This window comes from Triticum dicoccoides, chromosome 1A (assembly GCF_002162155.2).
Source record: "Triticum dicoccoides isolate Atlit2015 ecotype Zavitan chromosome 1A, WEW_v2.0, whole genome shotgun sequence".
NCBI lineage: Eukaryota > Viridiplantae > Streptophyta > Magnoliopsida > Poales > Poaceae > Triticum > Triticum dicoccoides.
In genome coordinates, this window is record NC_041380.1 from 19343054 (window position 1) to 19359160 (window position 16107).

At 44.8% G+C, this 16107-nt stretch overlaps 1 protein-coding gene across 1 annotated transcript in view; it reads left to right on the forward strand.

Annotated features, from left to right (window-relative positions):
- Nucleotides 1-526, forward strand: part of LOC119359618 (gamma-gliadin-like) — a 2464-nt gene extending 1938 nt beyond the window's left edge. The window contains exon 3 of the mRNA XM_037625749.1: nucleotides 1-526. Within this exon, the coding sequence (XP_037481646.1) occupies nucleotides 1-334 (334 nt within the window). The 3' untranslated portion in view covers nucleotides 335-526.
- The last annotated feature ends 15581 nt before the right edge of the window (nucleotides 527-16107 follow it).

Genomic DNA, 16107 nt, shown 5'->3' on the forward strand with positions numbered 1-16107 from the left:
TCCCCAGCAACCCCAACAACCATTTTCCCAGTCACGACAACCATTTCCCCAGCAACCCCAACAACCATTCCCGCTGCAACCGCAACAACCATTTCCCCAGCAATCAGCACAAATAATTCCTCAGCAACCCCAACAACCATTCCCTCTACAACCACAACAATCGTTCCTTCGGCAATCACAACAACCGTTCCTCCAGCAACCACAACAACCATCTCCCCAACCCCAACAAGTAGTACAAATAATTCCCCAGCAACCCCAACAACCATTCCCTCTGCAGACAAACCAACCTCAGCAACCTTATCCACAACAGCAACCATCAGGAGTAATGGTATAGGCATCGGGGGCCAAGGAAACGAAGAGCTATAGTACTAGCCCGGCGGATCATCGTTGTTTAGTCAATTGAGTGTTCAGTGTAACGATGATAAATAAAGTGATGTGTACCATCATGTGTAACCCCGACCTATACTAGTTCAAACATGAGAATAAAAGACAAAGAAAGTTCTTGTCACAAGGACATTGCTGGTAATTATTACATTCATGCCATATTTGGATTTTCATCCCAAAATATAATTTGAGTCATGTGCATTAACTACCTATTTATGAAGTGCAGTCATATGATCCTAACACAATTAATGATTGTGAAACTTGGTTTAATTGAAGTACTACCAATTAAGGAGTAATAATTAATTGCATCTCTTTGGTGGCTAGCGATGTGAATTGTGTGACCTTATTATCTGAAATGTTCTAGATTGTACATAGACACACTTTTTACAATTGTTGAGGTGCATATGAAGCAACATATGCTTAAAGATATGGTGACCAATCACTGGTCTCAGTGAAAATCTCAGTACCGGCTTTATATGGAAGGGAGGGACATGATGATGACTTCGTGTTGCATTTTATCATTGTTCAAATGGTCTCTTTAATGGACCGGTTGCTCAGATTAGAAAATATGGACTTGGGCCATACTCCATATTGAGTTCTTGCAAATGGACAAGATGAAGGCATGATTGAATTTATTCCTTATATTTCTCCTGCACATGTAACTTGATATTGAAGATCGCAGTATTACTAGTTACTTACAGAAGTTCCATCAGACGAAGATCGTTCGCCTAGTATAGCCGCCCAATGGTCAAAAGCTTTTATTAAAAGTTGTGTTGGTTACACTAACATTACATATATTATGGGTGTTGGAGACACGATGTCTTTTTTTAAACTTCAATCCTCCTGTATTTATTCATAAGAATCGTCGCATTGTTTACGAGCATCGGACAATGTCCTCGGGGGTAGACTAACAAAAGTTTAGGAGGGGAAAATATAGCCAATCTTGCCAATTCATGCACAAACATGGTTGGTTTCCCTTTAACTGTGTTCATAAATTATATGAGTTAAATTCTAAGGACACAAAATATAAGTCATCAAAAATAGCACTTGCAATAATAAACGACCAGCTCCCCTCTTTCATGGTAGTGATCACTTCTGTATTATCCGCATTGATCTCAAGTTTATTGCATCCGCTCATATATGCAAGATTTAGACCAAACCTCAAGGATAGCACCTCTACTGTAAAAGCATTATAACAGGAATCAACCTTTTCATTTGTAGTTGCAATGAATTTCACATTGCTATCCTTTATCACCGCTCCAACAACACCCTGATACGAGTCAAGGATCAAACGATGCATCTATATTGAGTTTCCCAGTCTCTTCAGGATATTGTCTGCTTCACGTTTTATGTAACTCTACGAACTATGATGGCTAACCTTTAAAATATTTGCAAACTTAATGAATGTATGGGTACATTTTTTGGGGTTGTTGTATATTCGGCAATCTTCAACCATCAATCGTGTACCGCTGCATGTATGAGACAATTCATGTTTTCTTTGAGGAACTAAGACAATTCATCTTGCTTTAGAGAAAAACTTATGAATACAACTGAATAAACAAGCAGCATCTTGGCTGCCAAAGCAGGTTGAACCACTAAAATTCTAGTACCGTCGGCTTTCTGACGTCTGGCCATGTACATGTTGATTGCCACGTACGGGTGGCTACCTGGCGCGGCCAACTCCTCATCGCCAACATCACGCCAACATGTCGACGCACATGCATTTGTGCTGAGCGTCGCTAGCACCAGCGTCGGGGATAGCTTAGCCCGTTGGTGTGGATTCATCCAGCGGCGCCATGCCAGAGAGACGCGACCTCCGCTGGCCCACCCCCAAAGGAGATGAGTATGTAGCTGCTAAGGGTCGACATGCATGCACGCGTAGAATATTTTTCAATTGTCAATATATAGGTCAAAAGTCAGAAAACACATGTTGGGACACATACCGTACAATTATCGCCGAAGGGGAAGGGTGGAACTTAACGAAATTAAGCCAACAATAACCTGAGACGCCAATAGATGAAAGGCAGGACAAAAACCTGCCAAAGCTTGACAGTGATGGGGGCAACAATGATGCAGTAGCCGAGAAGGTGAGAACTGATGTACTGGCTCCGATAGCGGTAGCTCCTATCCCTTCATCTTCAATGGCAATGCCGCCTCTGCTTCACTATCTCACCTGACCACACAAGACAACAGTTGCCATGTAGAGGAGGAACAACAAGCACCCACTATATACACTTCAGGGTTTTCATTCCAGCCCCCGGCTTTTCAGGAAAAATCAAACACAAAGATGTTCTTCTAGGCAGACTGTTTTGTTTCCTTCTATTTTTCTTTGTTTTATGTATCAAACTAAATTTTCATAAAGACCTTGAAGGGGGCATAGATCAAACAGATCTGAACCGTTCAAATGTTAAACATCGTTGTACATGAACTATCAGATGTAGAAACTACAAATTGTTTTTTCAAGTCCTAGGACATTAATCCACACCCTCGGCAGCCTTGCATTATCTTCATACCATGTCTTCAACATCATTCCCTTCTTTGAGGTGTCAATCCACTTTTGGTGCCTCAATTCTTGTCAAAGTTCCATCAACTACAATATATCATAAAAAAGTTGAGTCTGGAATCTAAACTAGACTACCAGATTGAGATGTTAGTAGAACTGAATACCTGATATATAAACAGAAAGCTACATTCATGTAAGAGGAATATAATGCTAGCACAATGAAACGTGAACTTCACATAAAAGGCAACATTTGACACATGCAGAAGAACATGCAAAGACTGTCATCATAGCAAAGAGCAAACAATGGAGACTTTTCAGAGCAATTGCAATTGAATATGGAACATGGCAAACACTGTAATAGCATTGACAAAAATTAACAGATTAAATGTTGGCTTCTTGTATAGACATCAACAGATGTGTATTGACCACAAAGGCAACATGAAAATAGAGTAGAAACATCTTGTACGATGTGTCAGGCATATCTTAGCGATTTCAGAGCTTTATATCTAGCAGAATCATATTTCAACAATCTATTCCAATCTGAACCCTGACATTACCGCATTTGAATCCTCTGCCAACAACCCCAAGGTTATTTACAGTACTTCAAGTGTTTCTGTTTTTGCTATTGAGTTTCCTGACGACTAAGACGGTGTTCATGTTAAAAAAACGACTATTACCAGTATTTAACCTAACATGAGGAAAACACATTGGTGCTTACCATCAATTTTATTTAGCCACTGGAAACTCATAAAGAAATAGCAACAGGAAGATATAGATACAAGCGCTTAAATGATCCAACTTAATCATTATAACATGACGATGATAATGAATTGGCTCATTTAACACCCACTATTGACATTATTGCATAATTCATGTAAGACATGATTGTTGAAAAGAGGAACTCTCTTATATGTAGTAAAAGCTACCTTGTGCATATAGACTATTTAGTTAGTTCCATATATGTTCAAACTGGCATTGCTATTCCAAGTATAGATGTGAAAGATAAAAGTATACTCCCTCCGTAAAGAAATACAAGAGCGTTTGGATCACTAAAGTAGTGATCCAAAGGCTCTTATATTTCTTTACAGAGGGAGTACTTATATAAATTTAGAAAGCAAATGGCAGACATATGGCACCAGATACAACTTCAAGATATAGTCAATCCATGGCACAAGTGTTCTAAAAAATGAAAGCGTTTTCAACATCATCTACTATCAATTAACAATAACTATTAGCAAAACAGCATTGAATAAACGGTCTTCTACGGAATGATGATGAGAATCCAAGAGGCAAGTCCAAACAGCAAACAGTTCCTTCCAAGACCCAAACAAGACTATTACTAGTTTTCATATGCAGAATCACATGGCCATTTTCTGTGTATATATGACTATCTGATGGGCATCGCTGTGCCCCGTTTAAACTATGGGGATGGTTGATCCCAAAAGTTACTATTCCATAGAAGTGAAATTGCATATAAAAACCTAGAGAGCAACGCAAACTTCAAAGAAAATAAAGCACTTCACCACACAGTTGTGCAGCCCTGGCCCCTGGCACCACCACTGGCCCAAAGAAAGGGACAATAATAGACAACCTTCTTACCACTTGGCAACCACTTCGTCCTAAAAGGTTAAAACATCTAAAGCTGTTCTAAATTTATCTCCTGAACAAAAAGACAAAGTCCCAAAGCAACTAATGGCACATGGTGCTAATCTTAATGAGCACTGAACTAAGGGGGAGTTCTTTTTATACACAATCACATCTGTACAAATGTTTCAGGGTAGCTCGGAATGGGGAGGAGTTTGGGACCAGAGCTCTCACCTGATATTGTGGTCATGGCGGATGCTTTTGAAAGTGTTGACAAAGTCCCCCTCCTTGATAGCATTGGAACAATGGTCGGCCAGTTGTTGCGCCTAATTTACTGTTTTCTCCTCCTCTACACCATCCTCACCACCTGCCTCCTCACCAGGCTTTGACGTCAACAGATTTTGGTGGTCGCCTCAGGCCACAGGAGTGTAGAAGGTGACAACTGGAACCACATTACAGAAACTACATTGATCACACACCTTCTTCACCTGCTCAGATTGTAGCTCAATTGCGAAGAGTCCCGCCAATGTACTAACGAAAATGACATTTGCTCCCTCGGCAAAGCCCACCACTAGCACTCTATAACCTTCATCCAAGCGAGCACTAGTTGGGAGCAAATTGCACGGGGAGACGACCCGGCTGAGCACCCATCGCGCATCAGTGCCATCACTCGCCTCTCTTGTCCACAATTTGAGATGCGGATGTGCGTGTTGGATTACTCCCAGCCCACCGTCGTCTGCGAGCACGAGATTATACAGGCCAAAGTGGTTGTCTGGTGCGCTGAACAGAGTGAGGGACTGCCTGGAGAATTCGTACTCCTGGATCCACCCACTCTCCTCGTGGTCGTAGAAGACGAAGTAGAGCTGAGAGCTGCCGACGAGAACGCCGGAATGTTGTATGTATACCATTAAGTCGACGTGTGTCGAGGTCGGCTCGCTCCAGGCACCGGTCTCCGACAAGTGCACGCACACCGACATGCCATACCCGCCGGGGAAGACAAAAAGCACGCGGAAAGGGCCCCCGAGGCAGTCGCGGTGGTCGCACCCATCCGCCGCGCAGAGCACGGCCGCAGCCAAGTAGCCGGGCTCCAACGCCGTGGGCACAGGCATGAGGTGTTGGGCGCCCGTGATTGGCTCCCACACCAGGAGTTCCTTGGCATCCTCACACTTGAGGAAGAAGAGGGCGCGGTCGTGGCGGCAGTCACGGGCCAGCCAGGACCGGCCGTCCGGGATGGCGAGGGAGAAGGGCGAGGCCATGGTGGGGATGAAGCAGGGGCGCGGTTGCTGGCCTGGTCGTGGAGGAGGCCAAGCACGAGGGTTGCCCCGTGGAGCTCGTGGAGGCGACGGCGGAAGCCGGGGCCGGAGACGGCGCTGCTCCAGGCCTTGGAGACGAGGGAGGAACGAAGGAGGCCGGCGGGGTCGTTGGGAGGGAGGTGGAGGAGGATCTCCTCGACGAGCTCGTCCGGGAGCGCCGGCGGCGGTGGCGCCATGGCGGTCGCTAGGTCTTTGGTTGGGTCCGTGCGGTGGGGGATACAGTGGAGGGGAATGGTTCGGCTCAACCAGTTTAGTCTGAGGAGATTGGGCTCGACTCTGTCGTACACACAAACAGCCTACCTGAAGTTTCCTTTTTTCCTTTGGGCACTCAGGGCACTAAAAAAGAGCGGTCTAGGGGTGAACCGGCGCAAGTTCGGTCCCTGAGGGTGACCTAGCTCCTAGTCACGCCCCTAGGCGCCACCACCAGGATGCAGAAAATTCGAACTTGGTCGTTCTCGCTCACAAAAGACGCCACAAGTCTGGCGATCGCAAGTCACAGTTCGGCGTACAAAAAATAGAGCGGCAGAAGTTCGCGTGCGCAACGCATCACTCGGCGGGCTTTGCCCCAGGCGTCGGCGGAGTTGGCATGCACGGGCTTGGCGGTGTCGGAGCTGATTCTCCGCTGGGCAGTGTCGGCACGGCTTCGGTGGTGCTGGGCGTCGTGGAGGCATCATCACGCGGGCTTGGCGGCGGCAGCGGCGTGGGTGTGGGCGTTGGCGGCGCTGTCGAGGGAAGTTGGTTCCGGATGAGACCGTGCTCTGCCAAGTACCACGCCTTGACCGCCTCGTCGGTGCTCTGGAGCATGTCCGCCCCGCCACGCAGGCAAGCCAGGTCGGTGTTTCTCTTCTTCACGGTGACGTTGGTCCGGAGCAGGTCGAGCTTGACGGCGCTGCTCAACATCAACGCCGACCATCGTACATCGGTCCTCTCTTCACGAAGGACGGCCCGGGCCTGCGCGTCAGTGAGACAGTGCTCGATGGACTCCTGCACTCGAGTGGTAGCCGCCGTCGACATATTTCCCCTTCTTGGCACCTTTGTTGTCGTCCGGCCGCCCTTCCGATGCGCCAGGGGTCGGCGCGTCCGGCTTGTAGGTCTTCTTGGCCTTGTCGAGGGTGCGCCGGACTTCCGCCCACTTCTCGCACTTGTTAATGCACTTGTAGACGTGGAGGTACTTGAATTCAACGTCGCTGTTGCTCTGCCGGTACAGGGCGAACATGCGCAGCAACTGCACGGAGGCACAAACAGTTGGCGGGCGTACACGGCGAAGAGAGGCGGGAGACTGGCGTGGCATACCTGATCCTCAATGCTGGCGCCGCTCTCCGGGCGAGCCGCGACCTCCTCGACGACCCCATGCATTTTTTGCACGCCCCTGGATACGCCCCCAATGGTTCGCCATCGCCTTGGAGCCGCGCTGCATGTAGACACCTTTGAAGTAGGGGTCGACGAGCTTGTGCTCGTCGAACTCGGCCTTGATGCGGTCCCAGTACGTCTCGATGCTCTGGTTCGTGCCGGTGGTCGGGTCGAGGCAGACGACTTTCTATGCTTCGGCGAGGCATTCCTCCTCCTTGGACGCCCACTTGATGCACGGCTCGCCTAACCTGGCCGCCCGCTTCTTCTTCTTGCGCCCCTTCGCCGGAACAGGCGCCGGCTCCTCCTCCTCCTCCTCCTCCTCGTCCTCCTCCTCCTGCTCTTGCTCCTGCTCCTCCTACTCATCCTCGCCGTAGACGTAGCCAAGCTCTCCGTCCATGCCACCGCTGAGATCCACCGTCTCGTCCTGGGTGACGAACCCGGGAGACGCGGTGGCCGTGGCCAAACCTTCGGCGATGATGTCGTCCATGTCAGCCTCGGTCTCATTGGTGTCGCCAAGGTGCGAGAAGGGTAGCAGGCCACGGCGGAGTGGGGGCGTCGGGGAGGGAGCGTAGGCGGGCGGCGAGCAGTTGTATGGGGGGTATTGCACGCCAGCGAAGGCGGGAGAGGGCGTGCACTGGGCCGGGTATCCATGGGGGAAAGTGACGTTTGGGTTGAACCCACCGTGCGCGTCCCCGTCGGCGTAGCCCGGCGAGGGCGATCCCCATGGCTGCGGAGAGCCGCCGCCTTGCTGGCCCTAGGGCACGTACTAGGCGTGGCTTCCGGGTGGATTCATCATCCCCGCGCGAGTCGCCTCGGCCTTAGCTTGGTTCGCCAATGAGGCAGCCGCAGCCGCGTGCGCCGCGCTGACGCGGGCCTTCTTGGCGATGGCCCTGTTCCGCCGATCAGCGATGACAGCCTCCTGTCGCTGAATTTTCGCCCTCCAGTTGGCGTTTGACATGCCCAGTGGTTGGTCGGCGGCGCCCTCAGTTAGGGAAAAAGATAAGGGAGGAGGGGTGGTCCACGTGGGGGCCCAACAAAAACAGGAGTCTCGCGTGGGGTGCGGCTTCGGCGGGCACGGGGCGCCAGCGTGGCTCGCGACCGGCCGAAGGTTCGGCCAGTGCCCTAGTGTGAAACGTTTCCCTTTTCCTTTTTCTGGACAGACGAGATTATATATTTGATATTCTGAACTTCTCCATGATTACCTATTTTTTGGGTGTTTCTGTTTGCCATCAAAATTGTGAAACTCTTTAAATCCACTAGTAGAAAAAGGGTCTAATGTGAAACTCATTAGTCCCGGTTTGTAATTGAACCGGCACTTGTGTGACCATTAGTACCGGTTCCAACGGCTAGACGGGCGGCGCTCATTAGTACCAGTTCATGGCCAACCTTTAGTACCGGTTCGTGGCGAACCTTTAGTACCGGTTCGTGCCACGAACCGGTACTAAAGAGGTGGTGGCCTTTAGTACGGGTTGGTGGCTCCAACCGGTACTAAAGGAGGGGTCTTTAGTACCGGTTGGAGCCACCAACCGGTACTAAAGGTGGTGGCCTTTAGTACGGGTTGGTGGCTCCAACCTTTACAAGTCTTTCTGTTCCTATAGCGGTTTACAATAACAGGCTTTTAAGCCTGCCCGAGGCCTTTGGGCTTTCTACATATACTAATAAACTATCATCTTGACTGTATATTGGGCTTCTTATGTAACCCGCCATTAAGGCTGACCCGGCTCCTCCTGGGCGGGTCTCAGCAGATAATAATATCCCCAACAGGTGTCGCAAGCTTACTCAAAACAGAAGGTGAATCAAGTGCAGAGCTAGATGGCAGTTCCTTACCTCCCCTCGTAGTTGAGGGATAAATCTTGGTTTTTGGATCTCTCAAGTTCTTCATAATGATAGGCAGATAAAAACCCAAGTGACTCAAAGAATAGAGCTATGCTCCCCGACAACGGCGCCAGAAAATAGTCTTGATAACCCACAAGTATAGGGGATTGCAACAAGTTTTCGAGGATAGAGTATTCAACCCAAATTTATTGATTCGACACAAGGGGAGCCAAAGAATATTCTCAAGTATTAGCAGCTGAGTTGTCAATTCAACCACACATGGAAACTTAATATCTGCAACAAAGTGTTTAGTAGCAAAGTAATATGATAGTAGTGGCAACGATAGCAAAAGGTAATGGTAGCAAAAGTAGTGTTTTTGGTATTTTGTAGTGATGATAGCAATAGCAACGCAAAAGTAAATAAGCGAAGAACAATATATGAAAAGCGCGTAGGCAATGGATCGGTGATAGAGAATTATGCTGGATGCGGTTCATCATGTAACAGTCATAACCTAGGGTGACACAAAATTAGCTCCAATTCATCAATGTAATGTAGGCATGTATTCCGAATATAGTCATACGTGCTTATGGAAAAGAACTTGCATGACATCTTTTGTCCTACCCTCGCGTGGCAGCGGGGTCCTAATCTTATCTTATATATTTACTAATTGGAGGTACCATTGGATTTACCACGTTAATCCTAGAAAACCATGTAAAAATATCCTTAGGATCTCAATTCTACGGTTAGGATCAAATAATAGATCAAATAGTCCTTCCTGGAAAAAAAAAACAGATCAAGGAGTCATACCTTTCCACGTTGGAGATATATCTTTCTAAGTTTGGTCTTCTTCACGTATTGCTACATCCTTAGGATCTCAATTTTATGGTTAGGATCAAATATGAGATCAATAACTTACTATCTTTACACGTTAACAGATCAAAGAGTTATATCTTTCCATGTTTGGACTCCTACATGCATCGCTATATCCTTAGGATCTCAATTCTATGGTTAGGATCAAATAACAGATCAAAAAGTTATAAGATCGATCGATCTCTGATTCTGCATTGTCGATCCATAGTTCATCCTAGAAGTTTTACAACTACGATCGTCCGATAAATTGTAGAAAAAATCGAGATAGCTATAATCTTCTCGGCTCAGATTTTTCCATCGAAAACAGTCCTTCCTTCTCCCGAGGTTCCATCCTCAAGCACTTATACTCCCGCAACAAGAATATTTTTCTTTCTCACGCATCTCCTCCATCGTGCCAGCGGTTTGATCTAGTAGCCCTCAGATTTTCCTTATGGAGAAGCAAACTTTCCTCCTCACGAGGTCCCTGCTCAAGCCCATCTCCTCTGGCAGCAGGCACGTTTACCCCTTTTCTTCCGCATCTCCTCCATTGAGCCTGCTGTTTAAACAAGTAGCCACCGTTCTCTTATCTTCCCTCACTGCCCGCCAGCTGCGGTCTGTGCCACCTTGACTTCATGATTAAACCTGAATGACATCTTTGCCTGTCCATGTTTGTTTTCCTATAAAGATAGAAATCTAATGTGCTTTCTCACGCGACTCCCTGTGTGATCACTCTCTCCTATGTTCTAGGGTTTGTAATTTTCATTATGTACCGCCAACATCATCGTGGCAAATGGAACTTGGTAGGCAACCACAGTGCTGGTGGGTGGCTGCGTAATGTATGCTGGGTACAGAACTGTGTACTTCCAATTGCATATTAGCGGCCAGCGTTTAGTAGGTAAGCATATTAGTGGCGAGCGTTTTGATTTGGAGTACGGAACGGTGGATGCATTAGCATAATCGCTGAGGTACTTATTACTACAGCACCCATTCATATGCACGTACAGTTTATTTTTTTGGAGGAGCACGTAGAGACTTTTGCTTCATTAATTCGTAGCTTTTGGTTGTCGCCTCCATCTATAATCAGTCCGCTGTTGCGTGCAGAAGTCTTATACTTCCTCTTCCACCCGAAATCTCATATTAATATCCCCCTTTTGTTTCGCTTTTACTGTCAATAAAAAGGTGGAAGCTGACCTAAATTCCTCATGATTATTTTGATCACAATTGATCAGTACGATTCCAGCAGGAATTGCATGGATATCTTAGTTTAGATGCAACAAAAAAAATACAGCTCTTCGAATGTATATCTGATGCTATGGCTTTGCTACATCGAGCTATAGTTCGAATTTAGTGATCTTTGGATTTTGATTATGTGTTCATAATTTTGTACGACTGCCTGAATTAGAAGTATTTTTCTCATTATTTGGCTATTGCATCTATTTTCTCTACCGATTCTACACCACCAGTTCCGACGATGATCTTCACATATCCTATAATATAACCTCCCACACAGGTTAATCTTACAAAGAAAAGAAGTCGTAGAAATTTTGGAGTGAAGGTTACATGTAAGATGAATATGCGTGTGACTACATCTATCTATCTTCATTTATCACATACATATTACGCAGTGTCCTGGGTCACTAAATTTAATTATCTTCTCAACGTGGTCGGCATTTTCAATTTATTAATCGGACATAGTATCGATTGTTCGATGTGCTTCATAAAAAATCAAATTGCGAGTGTAATATAACACATACTTCATCAGTTTGGAGCTTAACATTACACGTCATTATCGCTGCCTCTTCTGCCTTCCATCTCTTCTTACTTTCCTGTTGTATTGCTTAATAGATGGCCATGGAGATCTTTCCTCAGTTTGACAATGAAGCCAGAAGTCCGATTTGTATATGATAATTCATGATGTACACATTGCAATATACATACAAAATTTATTGGTTTATTTTTTCAAATGACAAAGTAAACCAGTTAACGGAATTTTATATGTGTATACTACATATTAGTTCTTCATCTGCCATTAAGATTTTGATTAGAATGTTTCAAACATGGCACTTGATGGGAATATCATTAGGATGAAGATAGATTAATGTTATAATCCACTTACAAATTTGTCCAGTTCTGTAACCGACAAGATAGATATGTTTGATTTACTTATAGGTAATTCCTTATACACACTTTGATTCCACATCAACGATGTCTTTACAAATTAGCACATAGGCATCTATGTAATGTCGTGGATCCATTGTAATTGATGCAATTTTTTGTTGAAATCTTCTATCTTATTTGTTCTATATCAGGAAATATAACCAATTTCAGCCATTGTTTTGCAAACCTGAAATATGTGAACTTTGAAGTTTCTCTTTTATAATGTGCTTTGATGCAATGATCTTACATTACGATTTCAATCGTGGTTACGTGATGATGGTATAGTTTTTATTTTCGATGCATGTGTTCGATCCTAGAGGAGTGACCTTGGGCCATCTTTTGCTATGGAAACAAAAGATATCTTCACACTTGACGGCAAGGCAATGGCATTTCCTCCCATGAAGAAGGTCTAGAAAGCTACAACTTTCTGAACACCGGATTGTTCTTGAAGAGATGAAATAATCACTTGGCTTGGTTTCATGGAACCAACATGACTAAATTTGATACTTCTACTTCTACTTAATGTGGGATAGTTACAATTTCTTTTCGGTATGTGCCATTGTACGTAGTTGTTTCACTTGAAGCATTTTAGTGTTGGTTAAAGTTGGATGGTTGCTATGATGTAGAATGAAGATTAATTGCAGCTACATATTATGAAATAAAACTTAATTCATCTGTTTCATTGTTCAACATATTTCTTTATTATTGTACTATTTATAGAAGAATAGATATGATGTATTGAATACCATTGTACCTTTTTAATCATGTGATTCTCTAAATTATGACTGATATAAATGTTGTAAATCAAAAAAGGAAAATAAAATGTAAATTAGTTCTAGCACGTGCAGGTGCACGGGTTGTTGACTAGTGGAAACTAAGGGATATTAAGGCCTCCTTTTAATTGAGTACCGGACCAAAGCATTAACACATAGTGAATACATGAACTCCTCAAACTACGGTCATCACCGGGAGTGGTCCCGATTATTGTCACTTCGGGGTTGCCGGATCATAACACATAGTAAGTGACTATAGACTTGCAAGATAGGATCAAGAACTCACATATATTCATGAAAACATAATAGGTTCAGATCTGAAATCATGGCACTCGGGCCCTAGTGTCAAGCATTAAGCATAGCAAAGGCATAGCAACATCAATCTCAGAACATAGTGGATACTAGGGATCAAACCCTAACAAAACTAACTCGATTACATGATAAATCTCATCTAACCCATCACCGTCCAGCAAGACTACGATGGCGACGGATTCCCCTCTCCGGAGCCCCGAACGGACTCTAGATCAGCCCTCCCGAGAGGTTTTAGGGCTTGGCGGCGGCTCCGTATCGTAAAACGCGATGAATCCTTCTCTCTTATTTGTTCTCCCCGAAAGCAAATATATAGAGTTGGAGTTGAGGTCGGAGGAGCTCCAGGGGGCCCACGAGGTAGGGGGCGCGTCCTGGGGGGGCAGGCGCGCCCCCACCCTCGTGGCTAGGGTGTGGGCCCCCTGTTCTTCATCTTTTGCAAGGATTTTTTATTATTTCCAAAAAGATGTTCCGTGAAGTTTCAGGTCATTCCGAGAACTTCTGTTTCTGCACATAAATAACACCATGGTAATTCTGCTGAAAACAACGTCAGTCCGGGTTAGTTTCATTCAAATCATGCAAGTTAGAGTCCAAAACAAGGGCAAAAGTGTTTGGAAAAGTAGATACGACGGAGACGTATCAGTTTTCTTCAAGTTCAAGGAGTTGACTACGATGAGACCTTCTCACTCGTAGCGATGCTTAAGTCCGTCCAAATCATGTTAGCAATTGCCGCAATTTATGATTATGAAATTTGGCAAATGGATGTAAAGACTGCATTCCTGAATGGATTTATGGAAGAAGAGTTGTATATGATGCAATCTGAAGGTTTTATCAATCCAAAGGGTGCTAACAAAGTATGCAAGCTCCAGTGATCCATCTATGGACTGGTGCAAGCATCTCGGAGTTGGAATAAACATTTTGATAGTGTGATCAAAGCATATGGTTTTATACAGACTTTTGGAGAAGCCTGTATTTACAAGAAAGTGAGTGGAAGCTCTGTAGCATTTTTAATATTATATGTGGATGACATATTGCTGATTGGGAATGATATAGAATTTGTGGATAGCATAAAAGGATACTTGAATAAGAGTTTTTCAATGGAAGACCTCGGTGAAGTTTCTTATATATTGGGCATCAAAATCTATAGAGATAGATCAAGAAACTTAATTGGACTTTCACAAAGCACATACCTTGATTAAGTTTTGAAGAAGTTCAAAATGGATCAAGCAAAGAAAGGGTTCTTGCCTGTGTTACAAGGTGTGAAGTTGAGTCAGACTCAATGCCTGACCACTGCAGAAGATAGAGAGAAAATGAAAGATGTTCCCTATGCTTCAGCCATAGGCTCTATCATGTATGCAATGTTGTGTACCAGACCTGATGGTGCCTTGCTATTAGTTTAGCGGGGTGGTACCAAAGTAATCCAGGAGTGGATCACTAGACAGCGGTCAAGAACATCCTGATATACCTGAAAAGGACTAAGGATATGTTTCTCGTTCATGGAGGTGACAAAGAGCTCGTCGTAAATGGTTACGTCGATGCAAGCGTTGACACTGATCCGGATGACTCTAAGTCACAAACCGGATACGTATTTTTATTGAACGATGGAGCTGTCAGTTGATGCAGTTCTAAGCAAAGCGTCATGGCGGGATCTACATGTGAAGCGGAGTACATAGCTGCTTCGGAAGCAGCGAACGAAGGAGTCTGGATGAAGGAGTTCATATCCGATCTAGGTGTCATACCTAATGCATCGGGTCCAATGAAAATCTTTTGTGATAATACTGGTGCAATTGCCTTGGCAAAGGAATCCAGATTTCACAAAAGGACCAAACACGTCAAGAGACGCTTCAACTCCATCCGGGATCTAGTCCAGGTGGGAGACATAGAGATTTGCAAGATACATACGGATCTGAATGTTGCAGACCCGTTGACAAAGCCTCTCTCACGAGCAAAACATGATCAGCACCAAGACTCCATGGGTGTTAGAATCATTACTGTGTAATCTAGATTATTGACTCTAGTGCAAGTGGGAGAGTGAAGGAAATATGCCCTAGAGGCAATAATAAAGTTGTTATTTATATTTCCTTATATCATGATAAATGTTTATTATTCATGCTAGAATTGTATTAACCGGAAACTTAGTACATGTGTGAATACATAGACAAACAAAGAGTCACTAGTTTGCCTCTACTTGACTATCTCGTTGAATCAATGATGGTTATGTTTCCTAACCATAGACATGAGTTGTCATTTGATTAACGGGATTACATCATTAGATAATGATGTGACTGACTTGATCCATTCCATTATCTTAACATGATAATCGTTTTGTTTGCTGCTATTGCTTTCTTCATGACTTATACATGTTCCTATGACTATGAGATTATGCAACTCCCGAGTACTAGAGGAACACTTTGTGTGCTACCAAACATCACAACGTAACTGGGTGATTATAAAGGTGCTCTACAGGTGTCTCCGATGGTACTTGTTGAGTTGGCATAGATCGAGATTAGGATTTGTCACTCCGATTGTCGGAGAGGTATCTCTGGGCCCTCTCGGTAATGCACATCACTATAAGCCTTGCAAGCATTTTGACTAATGAGTTAGTTGCGGGATGATGTATTATGGAACGAGTAAAGAGACTTGCCGGTAACAAGATTGAACTAGGTATGAGGATACCAACGATCGAATCTCGGGCAAGTAACATACCGATGACAAAGGGAACAACGTATGTTGTTATGCAGTTTGACCGATAAAGATCTTCGTAGAATATGTAGGAACCAATATGAGCATCCAGGTTCCGCTATTGGTTATTGACCGGAGACGAGTCTCGGTCATGTCTACATAGTTCTCGAACCCGTAGGGTCCGCACGCTTAAAGTTTGGTGATGATCGGTATTATGAGTTTATGTGTTTTGATGTACCGAAGGTAGTTCGGAGTCCCGAATGTGATCGCGGACATGATGATGAGTCTCTAAATGGTCGAGACGTAAAGATTGATATATTGGACGGCTATATTCGGACACCGGAAGTGTTCCGGATGGTTTCGAAGAAAACCGGAGTGCCGAAGGGGTTAG